Raw genomic sequence first — 25660 nt, forward strand, 5'->3', positions numbered from 1 at the left:
GGAACGAATTAACTCGTAAAGTCAGGAACTACCTGTATTTATATATTTATCAGTAAAATACGGTCATGCTGATATTTCTAATATGCACACATTTTCACAAATATAGTCTCCACGACACAACAGAATAAACTAAATTGTCAGTGCACTTGTGGAATTTTACACACTAGCCCCAATTAGATAACACAGAAAGCTTTATTAAATTAAGTATCGATATAGATTGCATAGTATCAAAACCTTTACCATAACTAAATTATATCTGCACATGAAGAATGTCAGACCCCCCCCGTGCTGCTGAATTTTCAAATGTCTGATACTTAAAGGGTGCAGTTTCAACAACCACTCAGAAAGAAGCTCTATGTTTCCACAATCACTCTAAATACATAAATCATATTTATCTTTCCAAATGCAGTATCTGGCAATATATAATAAAATTTTGAAAAGATTAGTTCCCTTCCCTCTGTGTGTGTGTGTGTGTGTGTGTGTGTGTGTGTGTGTGTGTGTGTGTGTGTGTGTGTGTGTGTGTGTGTGCGCGCGCGTGCGCGCACGTTTTACTTCTGTTCTTCAGTAGTGGCCAGTTTTCAGAGTGGAGACAATGGACTTCACACGTATCAGAATAGGCAGCATCCATTTAATGGTTCCCAGTTTGTCAGACTCTTTGTTTTTAAATTATTTAATCTGTTTCATATGGCAATTTAGATATGCAAACTGTACAGGTGAACTATTTGAATAAAGCTTTCTAGAGATGTCTTTTATTTCTGTTATCCTGGCAGATAAATATATTTATCACTACCAACCAATGGCACTAAATATTGCAGCTGTACACAAGAAGGGTATTCTGAAAGGAGGACGGGGGATGTAATGGCTACTAAAGATAAAGCTAATGTACATAAAACGACACTAAAATAAATTGCAGAAAGAGAATCATGTTAAGGTTATGAACAAAATTGGGAAGGAGAGGAATGACAACACAACCTGAATAAAAAGCAATAGCAAAACATTACATATTTTGTTAATTTTGCACTAAATGAGTGCTCAATACAACCCAAGAATTATAATACCAATTTTAAACTTGAGAAGAACATTATGTAGAATTACTAAGTTTAGTAAAGACACTTTATCAAGTGAAGTATTTAATTAGTTTACTGGAACAAGAGGACAATTATTACAACAGACCCAAGTGTTGAAATCCATCTTCTGGGCTTGATTTTTTTGATTTAGAATAAGTTGATAACTCTACCAGGGAAAACCAAACTGTGCTGCAGGAGATACCAAGCTGTGCGCGTGTGCACACGCACACAGAGAGAGAGAGAGAGAGAGAGAGAGAGAGAGAGAGAGAGAGAGAGAGAGAGAGAGAGAGAGATCAAGTTGTATCAGACAAACCTACAGCTATTAGCTATTTGAGGGAACACACTGAAGAGACCTGTTTCAACTAAATTAAGTTAATGCTTCTAGCTTTAATTTAATTGTTGTATGCAGTGGTGAGCTATAGTGGGCTCGCGAGAGCCCATTGTTATTTTTGTTTTGAAAATTTGCAAAATCATTTATTTTACAAATGAAATCTTAAATTCAATTATTGAGTATCGAGAGTCAGTACTACAGTAGGGTAAGCGTGGTCCCATCCCCAGCATTTTAATGGTGCAATCGACAAGATATGCATTTTAAAATTGCTTTGTTTTTGATTTAATTTCAGTTGAACGTCTGTTTAACAAACTTCTTTATCGCAAATTTTTTTGAATTCCTCTTGATAATTACATTTAAAATAGTTTTCGTAGAATGCTAGAAAATTTCCATAAAACAAACGGATTACGAGAGACTTGACTTTGTACACATTGTTCCCACCTCTGGCCTTTAGGCAATTTAGGTTAGTTAGTTAATTTAGTTAGAAAGCCTGAATTAAGGGTTAAAGGGGTTGCTATTCCGTAATGTTAGTGGTACCCATAAAACCTATGCACCAACCTATTCCACCTACCAAGAAGTCACGCTAGTCAATATGCTTTCCACAGACAGTCAGAAGATTAAGGCATATTCCCAACACTGCTTTTGGTAAATCTGTATTGTGGCTCCCATTTACTCCGGGAAGCAGACGTCTGTTTTTCAGAGGAGTGAGTGATTTGTGCCTTTTGGTAAATTTCTCCTGTATAAGTTTACATAGTCACAGTAGCTGAATATCTGAATGATTTGACAGTCTGGACAGCATTCAAAGAACTAGTGACAGTAGCAAAGTCAAAGGGATGGGGGGGGGGGGGGGAATGAGAGCAACTAAGATAATAAAATTTCCAAAGATGAAATGCTGGCAGATTTTGAAACTGCGTCGAGGCCTTTACTGTGAAGAAAATGTTCCAAAATATAATGGCACACAGGCAATAATAAAAAAAAAAAAAAAAAACTGTAGCATTATATCACCAATTTCCAAAAATCCATCACAATTTAAGGATGATTGCTAAAGAACTTGAAGTAGAAATTATACAGGTCGGTTGTGTATTTGGGCAATGACAGGCAGCTTGTAGCTTGCGGATGGCAACTGTCATTTGGGGAAATTATCCCGCTTGGTGCAAACATTTTGAATCAGAAGTTAAATACAGTCAGTTCTGTTATAACATGCATTTTTGCGACACGAATTTGCTCCAAAGTGACTGATATATTAGGGAACAATGCAAGTATAACACAATTTTCCCATTGGTTCATGTGCGATTTTGTCAGCAAGTAACACCAGGTGAACACAAAACCTGGCACCGAGCTGAATGTAGCAACCTGAGCAACAATACATACAAGTTTATGAAGCTTAAAAAAAGTCAAATGTGTGAGAGCTATATTTCTATTTACTGTAGTTGTATTGGTCGGGGAGACACTGTTATCATTCGCTGTATTCACAAGATAATACATGATATTGTAGGCCAACTCATATTTTCAGAAGCTCACATTTCTATAGGTCACTACCATAAAACAATAAAATCAATTTGCAGTTTCCAGTATACTGGGCTTTTCAGTTAGTGCAATCTAATTATTAACGGGTAGTAAACTCAATTTTACTGCATTTGCTATAATACCGATAGCTGGAATTCTGTGGGTTTTTACATTATTATGATGAAATGTGTTTCCTCTTCCATGAAATCTTCAAACATAAAAAACATAAATAAATTTTCAGAATCTTCTCTTCATTCCTATTTTTGAATTCATTCCTCTTCATTCCTATTTTTTAAGCTTCATAAACTTCTCACTTGTGCGTCTCGTGTTCGCCGTTATTGATCGCTTATCTTTTATATTATTTTAAATTTTACAATCCAAAAAATAAAAGAAAATATCAGTGAACAGAAATATTAATCAAGCAAACTGCATAACTTGTGAACGTAAACTGCTATATTTACTGTAATATTTATTTATTTATTTATTAAAAATTTAAGATGTTTAAACCTGTGTTAGCAATTTTATCGGGTTTCTAACTTTTTCTTAGTGTTTTACTTACCAGACTGAACATTTTTTTTTTTTTTTTTTGAGTTCTCTGCCCCAATCCCTGTTTTTCCCATAAGCCCCGTTGTTTTTAATGTGCAAAATACTATAACGCGGAGATTTTTAGTAACACATGTACCATGTTATAGCAGAACTTGAAGTAGAAATTATACAGGTCGGTTGTGTATTTGGGCAATGACAGGCAGCTTGTAGCTTGCGGATGGCAACTGTCATTTGGGGAAATTATCCCGCTTGGTGCAAACATTTTGAATCAGAAGTTAAATACAGTCAGTTCTGTTATAACATGCATTTTTGCGACACGAATTTGCTCCAAAGTGACTGATATATTAGGGAACAATGCAAGTATAACACAATTTTCCCATTGGTTCATGTGCGATTTTGTCAGCAAGTAACACCAGGTGAACACAAAACCTGGCACCGAGCTGAATGTAGCAACCTGAGCAACAATACATACAAGTTTATGAAGCTTAAAAAAAGTCAAATGTGTGAGAGCTATATTTCTATTTACTGTAGTTGTATTGGTCGGGGAGACACTGTTATCATTCGCTGTATTCACAAGATAATACATGATATTGTAGGCCAACTCATATTTTCAGAAGCTCACATTTCTATAGGTCACTACCATAAAACAATAAAATCAATTTGCAGTTTCCAGTATACTGGGCTTTTCAGTTAGTGCAATCTAATTATTAACGGGTAGTAAACTCAATTTTACTGCATTTGCTATAATACCGATAGCTGGAATTCTGTGGGTTTTTACATTATTATGATGAAATGTGTTTCCTCTTCCATGAAATCTTCAAACATAAAAAACATAAATAAATTTTCAGAATCTTCTCTTCATTCCTATTTTTGAATTCATTCCTCTTCATTCCTATTTTTTAAGCTTCATAAACTTCTCACTTGTGCGTCTCGTGTTCGCCGTTATTGATCGCTTATCTTTTATATTATTTTAAATTTTACAATCCAAAAAATAAAAGAAAATATCAGTGAACAGAAATATTAATCAAGCAAACTGCATAACTTGTGAACGTAAACTGCTATATTTACTGTAATATTTATTTATTTATTTATTAAAAATTTAAGATGTTTAAACCTGTGTTAGCAATTTTATCGGGTTTCTAACTTTTTCTTAGTGTTTTACTTACCAGACTGAACATTTTTTTTTTTTTTTTTTGAGTTCTCTGCCCCAATCCCTGTTTTTCCCATAAGCCCCGTTGTTTTTAATGTGCAAAATACTATAACGCGGAGATTTTTAGTAACACATGTACCATGTTATAGCAGAACTGACTGTATTCGGGATTATTAAACTGACTTTTAAATCTGGAATTTCTTAGTGATTAGCACTAATGATTGACATTCTGCAGGAGCTCTCTTACCTTTCAGAAGCTTTACAAAGTTGTAGCATCACTATGGTAAAAGCAGCTAAATTAATTATTTGAAATATCAATGCTATTGCTAATTTGAAAAATTAGCAATAGTACTGATAGTTCGAATTATGAAGGACATTATGAATCTAAAACTGAGATCGTGTTGAAGTCGAAAGAATTTGAAGGAATCAAAATCGAAAGTAAGTACACATTAAAAAATTACCTCGTGACAAGTTATTAAATCGCACTGTTTTATCCTTAAAGGATCGGTTATTAATGCAATATAAAGAAAATAATAATATCATTGAGATGAGGAATTGAAAGAAATTTTAAACATATGGTACCTGAAATTGTGTAATATGGAAGAGCTCGTTTCCAAGAAGCACAAGAACCATAGCTTGAAAAACAAATAAGAAATTGAAGTTTTCTAATAAAATATAAAATAAAAATTAATGACTTCAGAGATTTTGTCAGACAGCTTATCTTTAAAATCGAGTGAAATTCCCTTTTCAATTAAAAAAGCCAGAAATAACCTTGAAACTTGTGATTGATGTGCTGAAGCTGAGGGAGCTTTCAGCATATATTGTAATAATATTGTAACAATAAAAAGAACATCTTTGTACATCTTTAAACACATTGCAGATATGATACATCTATATGGAAAACCATTACTTCAATTTGATCCAGATTGCTAAGTCAAATCTTTCCTCCGTAATCATTGCTAGGCTATCCGAGGAAAGCAGAACAACAACAAATATTAATAAAGTAAATTCTATATGGCAATTTTTAGAACAAATTTTTCTTCAATATTTGCTTAATAATTTTTTTCATGTAATCTGTGATTTTTGTGTACATTTTCTAGAATAGTTTGTTTTTTATGTAATATCTGTTTTTATATATTTTTTTTTTTTTTTTTTTTTAATGAAAACCCCAAACATGAAAGGTATCAAAACCTGTAGTACTTAGTACCATGCATGGGTTGAAGGAGAAGTATGGGGGGAAGGGGATGCCGGAAACTTTGCTCTAGAGACTAAACATGGGTTTCACCACTTCAAGCCTCCAATAAGCAAAGTGGTTGCAGAATGTTTTGTGATAATTTTTATGTTATTTGTAATATGGAAAATATTTCATGTTCTTTTTATTCACAATATTAAAATTTTATTGTGAAAAAAATGTATCCATTATATTTCCCTAGTTGGAATAAAAAAAAAAAAAAAAGAATAAGAAAGTGGCCTGTGTACCAAGCACGTGCAGTAGAGGTTTTATGTGAAACATCACGTTTCTTTCAGGTATTTTGATTTGTATATATTGATTACGAAACAGGAGCTTTTGTATCGTAAATATTTTATTGATCATTCACAAATTTCCATAATTTCTGGAAGACAACATTCAATGGATTTATGATAACTAGAGACGTATACTTGCGACTGCAACATATCTAAACGTCTCTGGAAAACAGTGTTGATTGAGGTACCCAATCTTGTAGTTGAAACGATACACGCAGCTGTTGGGGAAACACTTAACAATGGAACGTAATAAAATGAGAGATGAAAAAAGAAATTGTTGACAAATATTTGTACTATTTGTAAAAGTCGTATGACAAATACTTGTATTGTTGCAGTCATACTTACTGCAGTAGTAACTGCAGGAAGTATGATTGTGACATTATACTATTCAAAAATGTTAGAACTCGAGATATTGTACCAGTCATGAAAAATGCATCACTTGCTCTAATCACACTACTAGCGAGTGCTCGACACAGACTAGTGGTGTGAACATGGAAAGCGCCTCTGGCGGATGTCGCGGATGATGGTACTTCCATGACCGATCAGATTCACTCGGTAGGTACTCCGAACAATGTTTCGCATCAAAAAGTCAGCAAAACTGCGAGCCCATTGTTAAAACACAGCTCACCACTGATCATACGACACAAATCTACAAACTAATAAGATAAATAAATCTCATTAGTTTGTTAGCTAATGAGATTTATATAAGTAAAATAGTTGTAATAGTCAGTTGTTGCCTAGGTAAGAATACACACCTTTTTTCCTAATTTTTGTGTACAGGTAGTTTCTGACTTTACAAGTTAATTCATTCCAGACGCACGCTTGTAAAACAGGAATTTATTACCCATAGACATAATGTTAAAAATAGGGGTTGCGTTCTTGACAATGAAATTAGTTAGCTAATTAGTTTATGTTTAAACAATGATTGATTTATCCAAAGAAAGGAAAACGTAAAATCAAGCAAATTATAAGAATAAAGAAATTATTTATGACTTACAAATATGTTAAAAATAGGGGTTACGTTCTCGACAATGAAATTAGTTAGCTAATTAGTTTGTTTAAACAATGATTGATTTATCCAAAGAAAGGAAAACGTAAAATCAAGCAAATTATAATAATAAAGAAATTATTTATGACTTACAAATGTTAAAGAATGTTTATTCTTCATCATCGACTAAATGCACACTTGTTGGCTTGGCACTCGTTGGTTTGTTACGCAAGAAGTCATCTTCTTCAGAAATGCTTCAAGAGGTGTTTGTTTCCAAGATAATTTTCTCTTTTCTTTATAAATTTCAATAGCATGCATAAGCATTTTTTAACAGAATGCACAAATTGCAACTAACACGATTTGCAGGGATTAACAAGTTTACGAAGATTAAAAAAAAAAAAAAAAAGAATGAAGAGAAGAATCAGAAAATTTATTTGTTTTTTATACGATTGAAGATTTTAGTAAAGGGGAAACACATTTCACCATAATAATGTAAAAAACCACACAATTCCAGCTATCGGTATTTTCGCAAATGCAATAACATGGAGTTTATTACCCATTTATAATTTCTTGCAGTAACAGAAAAGCCCAATAAACAGGAAAGTGCAAACTGTTTTTGTTTTATGGTTGTGACCTCCAGATATGTGCATTAGAAAAATATCACAAAGACGTTCAAAATTGGTTCTTATAACAAAACATATGATAACGATGAAAGTGTAGTGCATTTTAATGATTTGAATTGGTAACTAATACAAATTTCACTAAAAACAAACTTTTAGAGAGTTATACAGTGAAAATTTCAACTTCCGAGGTCGTTGAACGAATTACCAAAACACAATGTGTTATTGGGTTAACATTACGATATTTTCACGATAGTGTCTCTGGAATGGAATAATATAGTAAAGCAGGTGCACTGCATTGTATAGCTAGGCGCACGGTTTGAAATGCGGTGTTTATGAATGTTTAACAATTAAACATTCATAAACACTTTATTTTTTACAATTAAAGTTCATATTTTCGATTTTGTTGATATTTGAAAAAAAAAAAAAACTCTTAAAGCAGAACTGCCTGTAGTTATTAAAAAAAATTAATCATTAGTTGAACTTGAGCCAGGACAGTTTTTGAGAATACTCCCTAACAAAAACTATATGATAGTGAGCTATTTTTAAGAGGAAGTATCACATTTTCTTGCAGATTATTTCATCATATTTTCAAAAATAAACAGGCTCCAAAAAAAAAAAAAAGTATTCTGTTTAGGATTCTGAAAAAGTCAATCTTCCATACTTTTGTGCAAGTATTATACAATATATTCTCCTCTGGAACCACTGTTTTACTTCTAGTAACCTAACCTGGAAACTAGATGTTAAGAAGCAGAGAGATAAGCTCAGATAAGCCCCCCCCCCCAACTTGAATTCTTTCCAAGACAATATCTTTTTTTCTTAAGGCACTTTTCTTTGTAAGTGAGATTGAACGCCTAATGAAAATGCTGAATTTTCATAATTTCCCCACTCATCTCTCTCTCTCTCTCTCTCTCTCTCTCTCTCTCTTTTGCATCTAACACATACAAAAGAAGTACTAAGAAAAAGATTCTCGATAAAAAAAAAAAATCATGCAATCTGATTCTTGGTTAAAACTAAAGACAGCTATTCACAGTACTAAAATATATATCTCACACACACACACACACAAACACACACACACACCCACCACTGACAGCAGGAGGAGAAAGTAGTAAGATTGTGAATGTAAGATGCCATGACTGACAGAATTAACAAACTTCCAGTGCAGAATGATAACTGGATGCCAAGTAAGAAGTCTGTACACGACATTCCAAAGGCACTGAAGATTCCTAGGTTAATAACTGTTGTTAATGTGATTGCAAAGGGAAGCGGACTGGTGCCAAAGTTGTTCTTATTAGGGTTTAAGGGTGCAAGAGCTGCAGCTGCCATATTGCAACTGTTCATTATATACTTATAGAAACTAATAAAGTGAGTTAATTAAAAGTGATTATACAGATGAATATGTTTTAAAGAACTGAAGAATTCTGCCAAATTGGCAGTTTCCCATGAGGTGATACAGTGTTAACAGTTCCGATAATGTCAACAAAGATTTGAAGGTTGTAGTTCTGTCAGCACAGTAACGAGAGCAGTCTATAAAAATGTGGTTTACTGTTAACAAGGCATGGCAGTGAACACACCGTGCACGATCTTTCCCTGCAGGCAGAAAGAGATGCATCAGATGGGTGTAGCTAATTCATGACAACTAGCAAGACAACTCCATGTTGATTTTTATGAAAACTAGAATTCCAAAGTTGTCATTCTTGTTTAATTTGTAAGTTTATTGTTTGTCTGGGGTTGTCACAGATTCTTCCACTGATTGTGGCATGCTTGTTGGATAAGAGGTTTATAATCTGAATACAGTACTGGTGCTTGTGTATAATACTGGCTAATGGGGTGTTTAGTGGCTTCGTCTTCATTTTTATTTCCAGGAATTCTAGTGTGTCCAGGAATGCAACAGAATTTCACAGAATGGGAAGCTGCATAGTGCTAAAACAACCGGGATCATATTTGTTTCATAACCAGATGGGAATGTGGAAATTTGCATTGTAAGTCTCTCAGCATGTTTAAAGATGAAAATTATGGCATATAGTCAGTCCTCGTATAACAGGTGTTTACACTACACGAATTCGATCTTACACGATTTATAAATAGGGGAACGATATTTTATATAACACGAACTGAATTCACTTATGCATGATTCGCCTTTGTGTTTACAAGAAATGGCAGTCGAACGCGGAATCACCCCAAATGAACGCAACACAATAGGAATGAAGAGAAGATTCTGCAAATGTATTTGTTTTTTTATTTCAGTGAAAGGGAAACACATTTCACCATAATAACGTAAAAACAACACAATTCCAGCTATCGGTATAATTGCAAATGCAATTAGATCGAGTTTACTAACAGTTTATAACAGATTCCACTAGCAGAAACGCAACTGGAAATTGTTTTTATTGTTTTATGGTAGTAACCCCTAGAAACGTGCTATAGTAAAATGTGAGGTGTTAATAGTGTATCTCTGCCTTTACGGTGTTGTTTATTCAGTTGCTACACACGCACAGCTTTTTTTATGTGTATCAGGCATGCCTCCTCGTTTTATAATTGTGCTTTATTCCCTAAAAATTAGTAAAATACTTAAAAGGTGTGAAAAGGAAGCGTCCTGGTGAAGACACTGCAGATTCAGAGAGAAAAAGAAAAGCAATATCGATAAACAGAGGTGGACTGGATCAAAAATTCTTATCCGGGAAAATTTATAGTGGCCTCATACTAGCGTTTATGGCCAAAATCACACCGGCCTCTGGTCCACCGGGGTTTTCCCGGTAAGGCTTATGGCCAGTACACCTCTGTTGATAGAGAAAAAATATGAAGTAAAACGCTCTGAGCGAAATGAAAGACCATGTGATATTGCACATGCTACAGACCTAAATGAGGCAACGCTGAGAATTACAAAGAATGCAGAGAAAATAAAAACAACTTTCATAGCAGGAACAACTCAAAGTGTAATTAAAATCCATTAGATTAAGACACAAAGAATTGGAAGAGACGAAATGGCTATCATCTGTTTGGATAGAAAATCAAACAAAAAACAAGTCTGCTTACGACAGAAGCAAAAGCATTAGCAATATTTTATTATGTAATAGTCATAATAAAATACTTAAGTATTTTATTACAATTATTTATTGTGTTTGTTGGCCGGCACCTAACCCTATTTTTCCCATAGGGCCTGTTGTTTATATTGCACGAGGGTTTCTAGGAACACAACTATCGTGCTATACGAGGACTGACTGTACTTGCCTGATGTTGAGGACTCACTCAAGAAGTTCAGCAGCAAAACTCACATTAATTTGTACCTAAACTCACATTAATTTGTACCTAATTGGATGTTTGTTATGTTTTTCAGTATTAATAAATATTTCAAAATATATATTTTTTTAATAAAACACCTTTCCACGATTCCAGTTCTTAAAAATCCCCCCCCCCCTTCAAGTTGAGGTGTAGCTCTTTGGATTCTCTTTTTTTTTTTTAATTAGGTCAAAAATGGCTCTTCACTTAAAAAAGGTTGGAGACCCCTGCCATAGGGGTTTATTATCTCTAGGCTTATTGTTATTGTTTATGTTTAACTTCAGATCAAACAGATATGGCCATATGGGATGATCTTGTTGGTTCTATATTTTCACTGCATAAGTTTGGATTAGTAATTTTCTTCTAAGATGAAGAGGTGGCCAATTTGCTTCTATGTGTAAACTTTGAAAAGGAGATATCTGGAACCCTCCAAGGGTTTCCGTAAGGCACAATGATGGATTCGGTTAGGCCATTCAAGGGCACTCTTTCTAGCAGAGTAATAAACAGGTGCACCATAGTCCAATCAAGATCTAATAAGTGTATGATATAAGTGAAGTACAGTGTATTTGTCAGCACCCCGTGTTGTAGCTGATATTAGTTTAAGGAGATTCATCTTTTTCTAGCAGATAATTTGGAACTTCATTACTTGTTTCAGAAAGCTGAGCTTGCTGTTTGGAGTTAGGCATAAGAAAAAGACTGTCAGAGAGAGAGAGAGAGAGAGAGAGAGAGAGAGAGAGAGAGAGAGAGAGAGTTATAAGACAAGTTCTCGGTCATAGTTTAGGTTCAGGATGTAACGTGTTTTTTTAAAAAAATGTACTGCAAAAGTTTTCTGTTCGGACAGCGACAGCCATTCTGTGACATCCACTATTCTATTTTATCGATTGCACATTGGAGTTGTCGTTTGATACAGTTCATGTTTTGGGAACGGCACGAGATAGTAAGGTTATCTACATACAGATATGTTTCAACAGCAGACAATGTATTTTGTCATATGATTGTCAAAGAGTGTAGTACTAAGAACAAAGCCCCATTGGACTCTTTGGTTGAAAGATTTGGAGAAGGCATTCTGATATGAACCTGAAAATTACCAGTTTGTAGGAAGCTGCATATTAGACATGGGAAATGTTCTCACAGGCCAAGCATGTGTAGATCTCAAAGGACACCAAAATGCCAAGCAGTGTCAAATGCCTTTTGAATATTAAGCATACCATTACTAGAGGTGTCCATTTTTAATGAAAGCATTCCGGGTGTTTGCCTCAACTTTGTTCATAAGATATAGATAGGGAGGACTTATTTTTCCGAAAACCATATCGAATTTTGCACATCAGTGATCGTGATTCCAGATGCCACTTAAGTTGGCTGGGAATCATTTTTCTCATTTTAATCCCAGACAGCTAGTGGGGGAAATTGTTTGGTAATTCTGTGGATGTGTTTGGTCTTTTTCAGGTTTGGGAAAAGCCGGTACCTTTGTACCGGCTGTTCCCAAACCTGAATTTTTTTAAGTCAAGCAAGGTAAACAGTTATATACGGTTATATGGATGGGTGATTTGTGCTAAAGTTTATTTTGTATTTCTCAGTTACTGCTTTAGTATTTTGAAAGGCTTTATCCTATGCACTCCCTGAAGATACTTGGGAGAATATATGTACAAAGAAGATATTCACAATTCCTGACCATTCCAGTCAGGTACTGGTACCTTTGGTGATAGTGGACACAAATTTAATCCAAGGATCTTTTCTTTCTTGTCTTCTTATGTGACATGCTTTGGCCTTCTTAAGTCTCTTGTAGTTGATAAGGTTGTTAGATGTTGGATATTTGCAGAACAAGTTCCATGCTTTATTATTATTTTTTTTTCCTTTTTTCCACTGGTGCTCTCTGTATTCCACCAGTGATAGAACATTTTCCTCGTGTAGTTGCAGTTCAATAACTTTGGCTGCACCTAGTATTTGTTGTGTTAAGTGTTCAGTTACTTCAGCAACATGCTGCAATTTAATAACTTTCATAGCAAATACAATATTAGCAGCATATTTGTGAAGTGGTTTTTGTTTGCATTTGAGAGGCTAATGGATAATGATCACTGCTGTAGAGGTCATTAATCACTGACCAATCAATGGTTGGAAATAAAACCAGCAAACAGATGGAAAGATTGAGAGAAGAGGTTGATCCTGTAGGAAAGTGAACATATGTATGGAGACCTATGTCAAGCACAGCAAGGTTGTGCTATTCAATTATTAATTCAAGTAGTTTTCCTCAACCTGTCCATTTGATGTGATTCCTGAAGTGGGTGGCATATATTGAAGTAACCTAATACACAGAATGAAGTCGGTATCTACATAATGAGGTTATCTAAGTCAGTTTTGGTACTATATATATATATGATTTTGTGGTAGGTATACAGAGACAAGAGTGAATGAGATGGTATATATCTCATTCACTACTTACGAAGGAAAATTTCTGAAGATTGAAATTTTCAGGAAATACATATTAGATTGTTCCAGAAAAGGAAGGAGAAAAATTGGTTCTACGAGTTTGAAGTTAGACAGCAAAAGGATGCTGACTGCCTGTGACATGTGTTGAGACCTGTATGGAAGAGAAAGTGGGAATTATAGAAGAGAATTCAGAAGAACAGTGCCTATGGAAATATGTATAGAAAAGGCATGCTGCAGAAACAATGTCTATGAGACAGTTTCGGTATATATGATTTTGTGTTAGGTATACAGAGACAAGAGTGAATGAGATGGTATATATCTCATTCACTACGTACGAAGGAAAATTTCTGAAGATTGAAATTTTCAGGAAATACATTGAGGTTGTTCCAGAAAAGGTGGAGAGACTTTGTTAGAGATGAGTCAGTAATTAACATAACTACCCTTCTTTGATTGGAATCTATAAGACAGATGTTTAGGGGGCATCGCCCCAGATGTGGGAACAATATTACATGGTAGGGTAGATTTGCAACATAGTGAACAGCTGTTTGGAAGAAAAGTATCGCCGAAATCAAAAGAGAAAACCCAGTTTTTTTATATGCAGAGGAAGCAATATTTGTAATGTGCTTATGCCAAGAGAAATTAGAAGTCAGAGTAACCCCAATAGAATTATGTGACCTTGTCTAAAAATCAGTGTCATCAAAGATAAGCATAGGACCAGAAGAATCCCATTTGCAAGATATAAGACAGGACTGAATTTCTGACATCTTTGCCCCAATGGAGAATTACCATGAGATCAACATTTAAGGAATTCGTAGTGGATATTTTGAGAATTGAAGCTATTAGTGCAGGGCAAGGTTTCACAAACTGGAAAATGGAATGCAATATGCTAATATCAGCAAAACTATGGATAGGATTTCTGGTCAATAAAAGAAGACCATTAATATACAAGAGGAAAGAAGTGACTCACGGAGAACACTTGAATCAGTAGAGAAGTTAGAAGACAGAGAGCCATCACCTGCAGAGAGCAGTCAGAGAGAAAACTCGATACCCATTTAAAAAAAAATACTTGGAAAACCATAAGATGCAAGCTCATTTTGAAGACCTTTATGCCAAACATGATCAAAATCTTTGAAATGTCAAGAGCAACTGCTTGAGTTTCACCAATCCTTTCCAATGAATTTGACTACTGCTTTACAATTGTCGCAAGCTTTAGGCGAAGAAAATGAACTTGGAGATTTGGACAGCAGCCTATTGGTCAAGGTTGTCTTTGAGGAAAAGATCAACCCAATTGATTGTCTGTGAGAAAAAGATCAACCCAATTGATTGTCTGTGAGAAAAAGATCAACCCAATTGATTGTCTGTGAGAAAAAGATCAAGCATGTTACTGTGGTGAGGATTGTCTGGCATTACGGTAAGTATATGAACAATCTGTGCAAAGTCATTAATAATTGCAAAAACCTCAGCATCTCATCTTTGGCATATATTTCTACCAAGTCTTCTTCTTCTTCTGCTTCATTTCCTGTATTATTGCAATTCATCATCTGCATTGGGAAAGACTTTTTCACTTTAACAGAAAGAATTCAGTTCTTTCTGTGCATTTTGAGCATTACTGGAGGAGCAGAAGTGGATGGCAGCAGATTCAGGGTATTAATATATCCTGGTCTCACATCCTCTTTTCAGAAGAATGCTCCAATCTGCCAATAGAGATTTTGTCCATTCTACAAACAGAGGAATAGTTATCTTGCTATTGTTTCATGTTTTTTGGTTACTGCTGAATAGGAGTGTCAAAATCAAGTTGTTTTCTTGCTTCGTGGTACATTACTTTATGCTCTATCTTGTACTTTTGGATTTTTTTTTTTACCTAATTTCCATATCTCACAGGTTTTGGATTATGCTGGATGGGAGCTTTTGTAGTTTGCACAGCAAGACGATTTGCATTACAGTCAGCTTGTGTATGATCCTCGGACCCACAGTTAAAGCAATTTGCGTTTCCCCAGCATGTTGTTTTGTGGATGACCAAATTTTTGTAGCACCTTATACAGTTTGGTATATACGGATGAATATGACACAGTAGGTAATCTGCTTTTACCATTATTGGTAAGATCGGGGTGTTGAATGCAAGTATAATGTTGTGAGTGGGTACAAGTTCTCCATCTTTTTTTTTTAAGTCATTATTCTTTTTTGCACATATGACTTTTTGTCCTTGCAATTCTGTACTATTTCTTAGTCTGATAAATTTGCTAAATCCCAGTCTACTATGACTCCTTTTGAAGTGTTTAGAGTAGCATGAGGAATTACTTTGATGGAAATTCCATTAAAAGATGAAAGTTTAAGTAGGGCTTAAATATGCTTTTTGCGTCACTGTTTCTAAGAGGTTTCCTGATCATAGTCTAACTACTTTAGGTGGACCAGAAACATTTTTTAAACATTGCTGAGAAAGTTTACTCATGGGTTGATTTGTAAAGGAATGAATTATGAGAAATGGTGAATGACCTTGTTTACCCATTTCTCTTCTCACTCTTTCTGGATCTGAGGTGTTATGATCAGTGTCAGAATTCTGATATGCTGAACCCGTGGTCTCCATCATTGGGAAAGATTGGACATCCATTTGGCTCCTATTAACTCTGGGGACTGCTCTTCCACCAAGATTTCCGGCCTTGCTGTGGGGAAGCAGCTAGTGCCTAAGCAGTCAAGAAACAACCGAGAAAACCTACAAAACTGATGGAATGTGACAAGGGGTGCACTACAGAAAATCATTCACTCGGAACACAGGTTGATGTATCAGAACACACCTCAGTGAGATGATCGGGACATGTCACCCAATACATTGTACAGGATGCTGCATGATTTAAGCCTTTCTTGATAGGGGGAATAAAGGGGTGCTATTACCAAGAGAGGCTTAAGTTCTGCAAATTGCAGTGCCTGGAGAGTAGGCACCTGCGAGGTGATCTGATTGAGGTGTATAAGGCCTTGAATGGGTTGAGCAAGCTGAATGCTGATGGGATTCTTCCTCTTGCTCAGACTAAGAACCTGAGTTTCAAATTAAGGAAAGATAGTTGTAGAATAGATGTGCGGAAATTTGCCTTTAGCCAGCAAGTAGTTAATTGGTGGAACAGGCTTCCATCTTTTGTTATGGAAGCTAATAGCCTAAATAAATTTAAGGCTGAGCAGGACAGGCATTTGGAATGAATGGAGAAGTGAAATGGGAGGGGTTTTTTTTTTTTTTGGATGATGCTGCATAAGCTTGCTTTCTTGCATTGTATGCCTCTACTAATGCTAATGATGTGTTACCACAGTCATGCAACCATCCACAAGCCATAATCACCACAATTAATATCAGATACCATTTGGCTTGGTGTAAGGCCCACCATTCTTGGACTGCAGAAATCTGTGCTTTGAAGTGAAATCACAGTATATGATCTACCTGTCTGATGGTCATGAGTAGGGTGCAGCGGATGCCTGAAGAAATCTACCTGCTGGATATCTTCCAAACAATGAAGTCTGGCAGAGGTAGCATGAGTCTGACTGCTTTTCTTGGTTTGGCAGGTAACTGATTGTTTTGAACAAAATCATGAATGCTGAAGTCTGTCTGTATGTCCTGGACAATAATACACCTACATTATGGCAGCATGTTGGGAAAGGCCCATACCATCAGCAGGACAACACTCCATGCCATACTGCCCACATTGTGACAGAATAATCTGAGGATATGAGCACTGGACAGGAGCAACAAATTAGAAACAGTGATAAAGGCTAAAAGGTTTCAGTAAATATTATTAGTTTTCCTGTAAATGAGACCTCACACACGGCTCAATGACAGCGGAAAAGTATACAAAATTAAGATTTTTTTTCATTAGCTGCACTAGGCATGATAAATATAACACTAGACCTGCTGTACTTTTCGAATCCCCACCACTCAATCCCTTCTTCAAACCAGAAACTCTGCAGATGGAAGTAATTGATTTTTTATTTATTTATTTTATTATTATTAGCCATATGGTGCGAGCAAGCCTAAGGCTTGCTCACACCAGCCAATCACTCAGTTACCCCGAGAGAGAGAGAGAGAGAGAGAGAGAGAGAGAGAGAGAGAGAGAGAGAGAGAGAGAGAGAGAGAGAGAGAACAAAAGTCAAAAGCAGAAGGGAATCACCAGGAAATAGAAGAATGATGATATCCAGCTCAGGACCGTGGGTGTGCAAAGCCCATAGTCACCAGATGTGAGCCCCTGGGATTTACAGTGTAACAATGAATAAAAAACACATTCACGTCACGACATCAAAAATCAACTTTTACACAACACGTAAAAGTATCCAAAATTAAGATTTTTTGCACAGAAAATTGCGAGCACCTTCGGATCCACATACATTTGTGAAACTTTCTCTTCAAAAATGAAATTTATTAAAAGTAAATCTATAGCTTCAATAATGAATCAATTAAGATTTGCACTACCAATATTGATATTGAAGTAAATTTTTAAAAAATTTGAATGATTGCAAAGAAAAGCAAATATCTCATTGATGTAGATATATAATAAAAATGAATGAATTAAAATAAATTTTTATGGTATTTGATTTTTTATTTTTAAAAGATTGTTTTATTTTATGTGCAGCCGAAGAAAAATTTGTAGTTCGTCAAGGTGGCCTGCCGAACGAATTGTGATGGCCACGCCTGCTGTAAATAAAGGTTATTTGGATATGCAGGATACGGATAAAAAAACTAAGGGATAAAATTTTTCCAGTAATCTGAACAGCTCTTCAAATAAACAGAAATTTAAACAAAGAACCATATATTTTAAATATCTTATATTACATTATATTATTAATTTAAATATGAACCTTTCCTTGCATATTAGATGAGTGACAGATAAATAGTTCCCTCCCTTCCTTAAATTATAGCCAAAACACTGGAATGGTTTCATTTGAAAACATATGTAGCTACTTTGACTTTTGGAACACTCTGAAACGATCATATAAATTTACAACTAGGGCTTACCTTGGAATATTATTTTTTGGATCATCGCTATCATTTGCCAGACCACCAAACAAATAAACTTTATTTCCAATTAAAGTGAAACTGTGACCTAATCTGGGACAAGGAGGAGAAGAATTTTTTGGAGGCCGTGGTTTAAGCCTCTTCCATTCCCACCGACTGGCTTGAAGCTCGTATAGTTCATTAGAGTACTTGCCATATTCAACCATTCCTCCAAACACAAGGAGACGAGTACCATCACACACAAATCCATAAGCAGCACATCCAGGAGGAATATCACCTTTCACAGGTGGTACAAACCACTGATTGGAACCTGAAAAATATTATATAATTTTTAATGGTTTTGGTTTCACCTGAACATCAAATTAATACATCAACGAATTTATAGACAAGTGAATAACTTTGTAATATTAAATAAAATGGTTACCACTACCTAAATTTTCATTAGTTATTAACACTAGAACTGACAAACTGGTTATTTTGAGTGCTTTTACACCAGAAGAACACAAATTTATAACGGGAAGCTAAATAGTAGTAGTAGTGGCATATAATGCAAGAAAGCAAGTGTAGCTTAAACAGCATCAGCCAAAAAAAAAAAAAAAATTCACACAAACATTCCCTGTATATGATTGTCCAGTTCCTCCTTAAATTTATTTAACCTATTAACTTCTACAATGACAGATGGAAGTTTCTTCCAGCAATTAACCACCCGCTGGCTAAAGGCAAATTTCCAAACATCTATTCTACATCTGTCATTACTTAATTTGAATTTATGCCTCCTTAGGTTCGTAATCTGAACAAGTGGAAGAATCCCATCAAAATTCAGCGTGCTCAACCAATTCAAGGCCTTATACACCTCAATCAGATCACCATGCAGGTGCCTAGTCTCCAGCCATTGCTTGTTTATTTGGTTTTTAGGAGCATTAGCAACTAAGGCCATATTGCTCCATGGATATGCAGTGGTCATTCCCTGACCTTTCCACATCCTCCACATTTGGTGGTCATGGGCTCGAAACCCGGTCTAATCAAGAAGCATGTGCTACGCACTGCTGCTCCTGCCCACCTGGCTACGGAGGCACCTTCAAGCCATTGCAATTTGCAACACTTAAGCCGCTCTTGATAAGAGAACCCCTTCATTCCCCTAACCAATCTTGTTCCCCTTCTCTGTACACACTCAAGCAAATCTACATCCTTTCTAAAATAAGGCTTCCAGACCTGTACGCAGTACTCAAGGCGTGGCCTGACCATTGCCTTATACAAAGGGACAATCATCTCCTTTTCCCTGCTAGCAAAATTCCTATATATCATTGACAAAACCCAATGACCTGCCCTGGCAGCCTGTCTGCATTGCTCACAAAACTTCATATCTGACTGCACAATTACTCCCAGGTCTTTTTCATTTTCTACCACCTTAAGTATAGTACCACAATGTTGGTACGTTTCTCTGGGATTACTGCTACCCATATGCAGTACTTTGCATTTCTCAAGTTAAACTTCAGTTGCAACTTCTCAGGCCATCTGCCCAAATTTTCTAGATCCTGTTGCAGTAGCACACTGCCATTAACAACCCTGCCAACCTTTGTATCATATGCAAACTTCGACACTAGGCCTGATATACCTTCATCAATATCATTGATGAATATACAAAACAGTGGACCCAACACTGAATCCTGTGAAACTCAACTAATAACATTAGTCCACGAAGAGCAGCACTCATTGATTACCACCTCTGTCTTCTACCACCCAACCATCATTTTATCCATTGTAGAAATTTACCCTTAATATGATTCTGCTACAATTTGTACAGTAGTCTTCCATATACTTCAAATCCAAGTATATGACATCAAAATTATTTTTTGCATCCAGTTCCTTTGTAACCACATCATAATAACTAATCAAATTTGTCAGACAAGACTCCCTTAACAAACCCATCCTGTGTCTGAATTACTGCTGCAATCTTGTCTAGATGATCCTGCAATGCATTTTTAACCAGTGACTCCATTATTTTACCCAGAACAGAAGTTAAACTAACTGGTCTGTAATTACTCGTGTCACCCTTCAATCCCCCTTTGTCAATTGGAGATAATACATTTGCACATCTCCAGTCCTTGGGGACCCCCCCCCCTGAGTTTAAGGATGCTCTCATAATTATGGCTAACGGTTTCCTTAGTTGCTTTTCCGCCTCCTTTAATATAACTGGATTGATGCCATCCACCCCAGGTGCCTTTTTTATGTTTAACTTCAACAATTTCTCCCCCACTTTGCTCTCAGTTATTATAAATCATTAAGCACCTTGGTAAAGGCTTCCGTAGCCGAGTGGTCAGGAGCGGGAGTGCAGTGGCACACGCTCTTTGAGTAGACTGGGGTTCAAGCCACTGACTGCTAAATACGGTCGATCTGCCAACCCGCACTGGAACAGCGTGGCAGATTATGGTCCATTTCCCTCAGCATGAATTGCTGAGGAGGCTTGAATCCTGCAGTGGGTTGAGAATGGCTGCAATTTTTTTTTTTTTTTTTAAGCACCTTGCTACAATTTGATAGCCTTTCGCCATTTTCAAACCTTAATAACTCCTCATATGTGAATGTAGAGGCAAAATAATCATTCAGTTTGTTTGCTATCTGAGCAGGATCATCAACAGTCGAACCATCGATATCAAGTGGATCAATCAGATTCATCCCCTTCCTTTTAGAGTTTATATAAGTAAAGAAATCCATGTTGTTTTTCTTAGCATCCTTTGCCAAAGATTTCTTGTAATCTGCCTTTGCCTGCCTAACTTCTTTTTTTGTGACTTGATTACAGACTAGCTTATATCTGCCATAGGCTTCTGTATCACCTGATAATTTATAAGCATCCCATGCATTTTTCTTCTCTGTCATGAGTCTCATTAGTTCGTTTGATAAACATTTAGGCCTAAACCTTGAACAATATTTCTTAATAGGTATGAAACTTTTAGTAGCTCCCATGATTAATTCCTTGAATGCTTCCCACTTAGAATTTGCTGTTGGTAACATCATCAGTTGATCCCACTATACAGAATTTAAAATCTGTCTGAGACCACTGAACTCACCTTTACGGAAGCAAAAAGCCCTTTCCTTTACCCCCTGATGGTAATTATATCTTTAAGTAAATCCCACATCAATACACCGTGATCACTGCCACCTAATGGTTCCTTTATCTGCAAATTCTTAATACACGAAGGATTACTGCTGATAACCAGATCAAGAGTATTATCCTCTCTGGTTACTTCTCAAGCATGCTGCTGCAGATAACAATCATTCAATAAATCCACAAAAGTCTCACTAGTTTGCGAGTGAGCAACCCACAAGCTCCAGTCAATATCTGGGAAGTTAAAATCGCCCATCATAAGACATTTAATTTACTAGCCCATTATTTCTCTGTACAATTGTTCATTGTACTCATTCGAGTCATTAGGCCTATAACACACTCCTACTCTTATTTTTGCTTTCGCAGTGCTTATGTCACACCAAAATGACTCAACAGTACACTGTTCATCTATATCAACTGGATACACTTCTTTTAATTTTGTTGTAACTGAAAAGAAACTGAAGAAAACGTTTGTCGTAACTGAAGGGAAACTGCTGAAGCTATAAATAAATAAGGCACATGGGGCTAATGGGATCTACCCAGTTATAACAAAGGTAGTCACAAAAGAGGTAAGCACACCGTTGGCCATAATTATGAGAGCATCCTTAGATTCTTAGCAGGTTACCATAGATAGGAGGTGCCAAATGTGTTTTCTATTCATAAAGGGAAATCGAAGGGTGACATGAGAATTATATATCACTGATTCCAGGGAAAATAATGGAATCAGTGATTAAAGAAGTATTACAGAAGAAGAATTAAAGAAGTACAGTAAATGGATGTTGGTGGCACGTGTTCGGACTGTTTTGAAAGAGAGAGCGGGAATTATAGAAGACAATTCAGAAGAAAAGTGCCCATAGACGTATCTGTAGAAAAGGCATGCAGCAGTAATAGCACGTCTATGAGACAGCGAGTGGAGAGACTCTGTTAGAGAGGAATCATTAATTAACCTAACTGCCCTCTTCTGAATGGAATCTAGAAGCCTGAGAGAGGTTTTGGGGGCACCACACCAGATGTGGGAACAGTATTTCATGGTAGGGAGGGGGGGGGGGGATTTGCGATTTGTACAGAGTGAACAGCTGTTTGGAAGAAAAGTAACACCGAGAGCGAAAGAGAAAACCAAGTTTTTTAGATGCAGAGGAAGCAATATTTGTAATGTGCTTGTGCCAAGAGACATTAGAAGTCACGGTAATCCCCAAAAGAGATATATCATTTTGTCTAGAAACTGGAGTTTCACCAAAGATAAGCATAAGAGCAGAAGAATGGTTTTTGCGAGATATAAGACAAGACTGAGTTTTAGAATTGAAATCAACCAAGTTGTCATTGCCCCACTGGAGAATTACCTGGAGATCGGCATTAAAGGAATTGGTAGCAGATATTCAAGAAGTTGAAGCTGATTGAGCAGGGCAAGCTTTCTCAAAATGGAAAGTGGAATGCAATGTGCTATCATCGGCAAAACTATGGATAGGATTTCCAGTCAATGGAAGAAGGTCATTAATATACAAGAGGAAAAGAACTGAAGCATGGGGACCACTAGCATTTGTGGAAAAGTTAGAAGACAGAGAGCCATATACCATCACCCTCAGTGAGCGATCAGAGAGAAAACTGGATAACCAATTACAAAACACAGTTGTCAAACCATAAGATGGAAGCTTGTTTAGGAGACCTTTATGCCAAACACAATCAAAAGCCTTTGATATGTCAAGAGCAACTGCTTGTGTTTCACCGAACTTTTCAATTAAATTTGTCCACAAATGGGTAACATCATAAGCCAGAATATCACCAGTGGATCGACACTAGCAGAATCCATGCTATCGTTGATTAGACGGAAGGTTTCTAGGTAGTTTAAGAGTTGGCAGTTAATTGATTTCTCCATTACTTTAGAAAGAATAGAAGTAATTGCAATGGGACGATAATTGGATGGGAGGGATTTGTCACACTTTTTAGGAACTGGCTGGATATGAGCAAATTTCCAAGCAGAAGGAAAAACACCTTTGGAATAAGAAAGTGAAAAAAGGTGGCAAGAACAGGAGCATAGGTTTTGACAACAAGTGGAGAAATACCATCAGGACCTGGAGCTTTCTTAACATCAAGATTCATCAAAATCCATCTGACATCCTTTTGACGGAATACCACAGGAGGCATTGAATGGGGCATGCTGGGGATGATGGGAGGTGTTTTACCAAAATCATTAGCACAGGAGTTGGAAGAAAAATGAAATGCTAGTAGTTCAGCTTTATCCTTGGCTGATGTGACAACAGAACCATCTGGTTTAGACAGAGGTGGGAGCAGAGAGAGGCAAAAGTTGTGGCCAATAGCTTTGGCAAGAGATCAGAATGCTCGGCTACCATTAGGGCAAGAAGCAAGTTTTCTAGTCTTAGCCTATACAAAATCTAGTTTGGACTGATTAATAACTGCTTTACAATTGTTGAGCGCTTTGGTGTGGGTAGAAAATGAAACTGAAGAATTGCAAACAAGCCAATTACAATATGCAACATTCTTCTCTTGAACAGCCTTAGCAAATTTATTGGAAAACCAAGGTTTAGATAAAGGACGAGATTTTAAAGTGGAGTGTGGAAAAAAGGATCCCATTCCTATAACAATAATTTCACTGACACGATCTGAGCAAACGCTGATATCAGAAGTTTTGAAACAGTAATCCAACCAAGGAAAAGAAATCTCTTTGAGGTTGGGAATGGCCATGATATAAAGGCTCCATTGGAGAAGAGACAATCAGCAAGTTGTGATCTGAGGTGCCTAATGGACCACTCAATTCGACAGTGTACTTAGAAGGGTTGTTTGTGAGAAAAAGATCAAGCGTGTTGGCTGTATGGTTAGGATTGTAGGGTATTCTTGTTGGTAAATGAACAACATGCACAAGGTCATTAGTAATTGCAAAATCCTCAGCATCTCAACCAGCTGGGTCTGTGTGACTAGAAAACGGAAGCCAGCTGGAGTTGTGAACATTAAAATCACCAATGAAAATTCCCGGACTGTTAGGAATGTTGGAATGGAGAAAGTCAAGTTGCAAAGAGAGGAAGTCAATGAGCTCCAAGTGATTAGTGGAGCTGGGAGAATGGTAGAGACAACAGATGAATTTGACACAATGAGGTAGAGTGATTTTAAGCCAGAGAAGATCAAAAAGAGGAGATTCCAAATTACCAAATCTCTGACAGGGAATATCGGAATGGACATATACACAAGTACCACCTTTGAGGTGAAAGCAATCATACAGCAAATAATTTGGGCAACTGAGATGAGCAGTAGTTGAATCAACAGATAACTGAGATTCTGTCAGAAAAAGTACATGGGGCTTGGCAGACTGCAAGTGGAAATGGACATCATTGAGATTAAAATTAACACCAAGTATGTTTGTGAAATGAACTAGGAAGTGTTTGGGAGGTTTAGATCTTTTCGCAGATAAGCTTTCTCTATTAATTGACAATTCATGGTATATTCAATAGTAAGAAAAAGTGGGGGGGAACATACTGTATAAAGCAATGAAATTTTTGGATATGAGGTACACATGGTAAGAATATACTCAGATCCTTGACATAACATGGCCTCGACAATGCCCCCCAAATACACACTACTCGGACTCCTCCCAATCACTGTCTGGCGGGAGTAGAGGTAGCAAGATTATACACTGGCTGATCCAGAAGCCTCCTAAAGAGTTACCAATAGGTTCAGTTGGGTGTACTAACTAGTGGCTGGCCTATGAACATCGTTTTAGAGCTGTACCCTCAAAATGTAAGGAAGATTGGATCTCATCATGATGTTTGTCATAACCTCAAAAGTCATCAGTCATACTGCATGATGGAAGAGATGGAGAGGGGGTCGACCGGAACTTAGCTCTGGAGACTAAACATGGGTTCCACCACTTCAAGCCTCCAATAAACAAAGTGGTGGTATTGCACTAGTTGATGAGAGTCATCTACTACCTAGTATTACAATGTGGTAGATCGGTGGTTTTCAACTGGGGTGCCACAACAACATTCCAGGGGTGCCACGTAATTTGGGTTTAAGTTACTTAAACTTATTATTATTTTTTAATTTATATGTTTATTTCATTATAAAAAGGTGTACAGTATCTTTTTAATGTTGTGGTGATCTATAATTGATGTTTACT

The 25660-nt window shown here is 36.4% G+C and overlaps 1 protein-coding gene across 3 annotated transcripts in view; it reads right to left on the reverse strand.

Annotated features, from left to right (window-relative positions):
* The window catches only part of Hcf (Host cell factor), a 722783-nt gene that overhangs the window by 557646 nt on the left and 139477 nt on the right, over positions 1-25660 (reverse strand). For all 3 annotated transcript variants that reach the window (XM_090372788.1, XM_090372787.1, XM_090372786.1), the window contains exon 3: positions 18432-18741. In XM_090372788.1, coding sequence (XP_090228914.1) covers positions 18432-18741 — 310 coding nt within the window. The remainder of the gene's footprint in view (positions 1-18431; positions 18742-25660) is intronic.

This window comes from Mastigoproctus giganteus, chromosome 4, assembly GCF_048544385.1.
Source record: "Mastigoproctus giganteus isolate SK-2022 chromosome 4, ASM4854438v1, whole genome shotgun sequence".
Taxonomy (NCBI): domain Eukaryota; kingdom Metazoa; phylum Arthropoda; class Arachnida; order Uropygi; family Thelyphonidae; genus Mastigoproctus; species Mastigoproctus giganteus.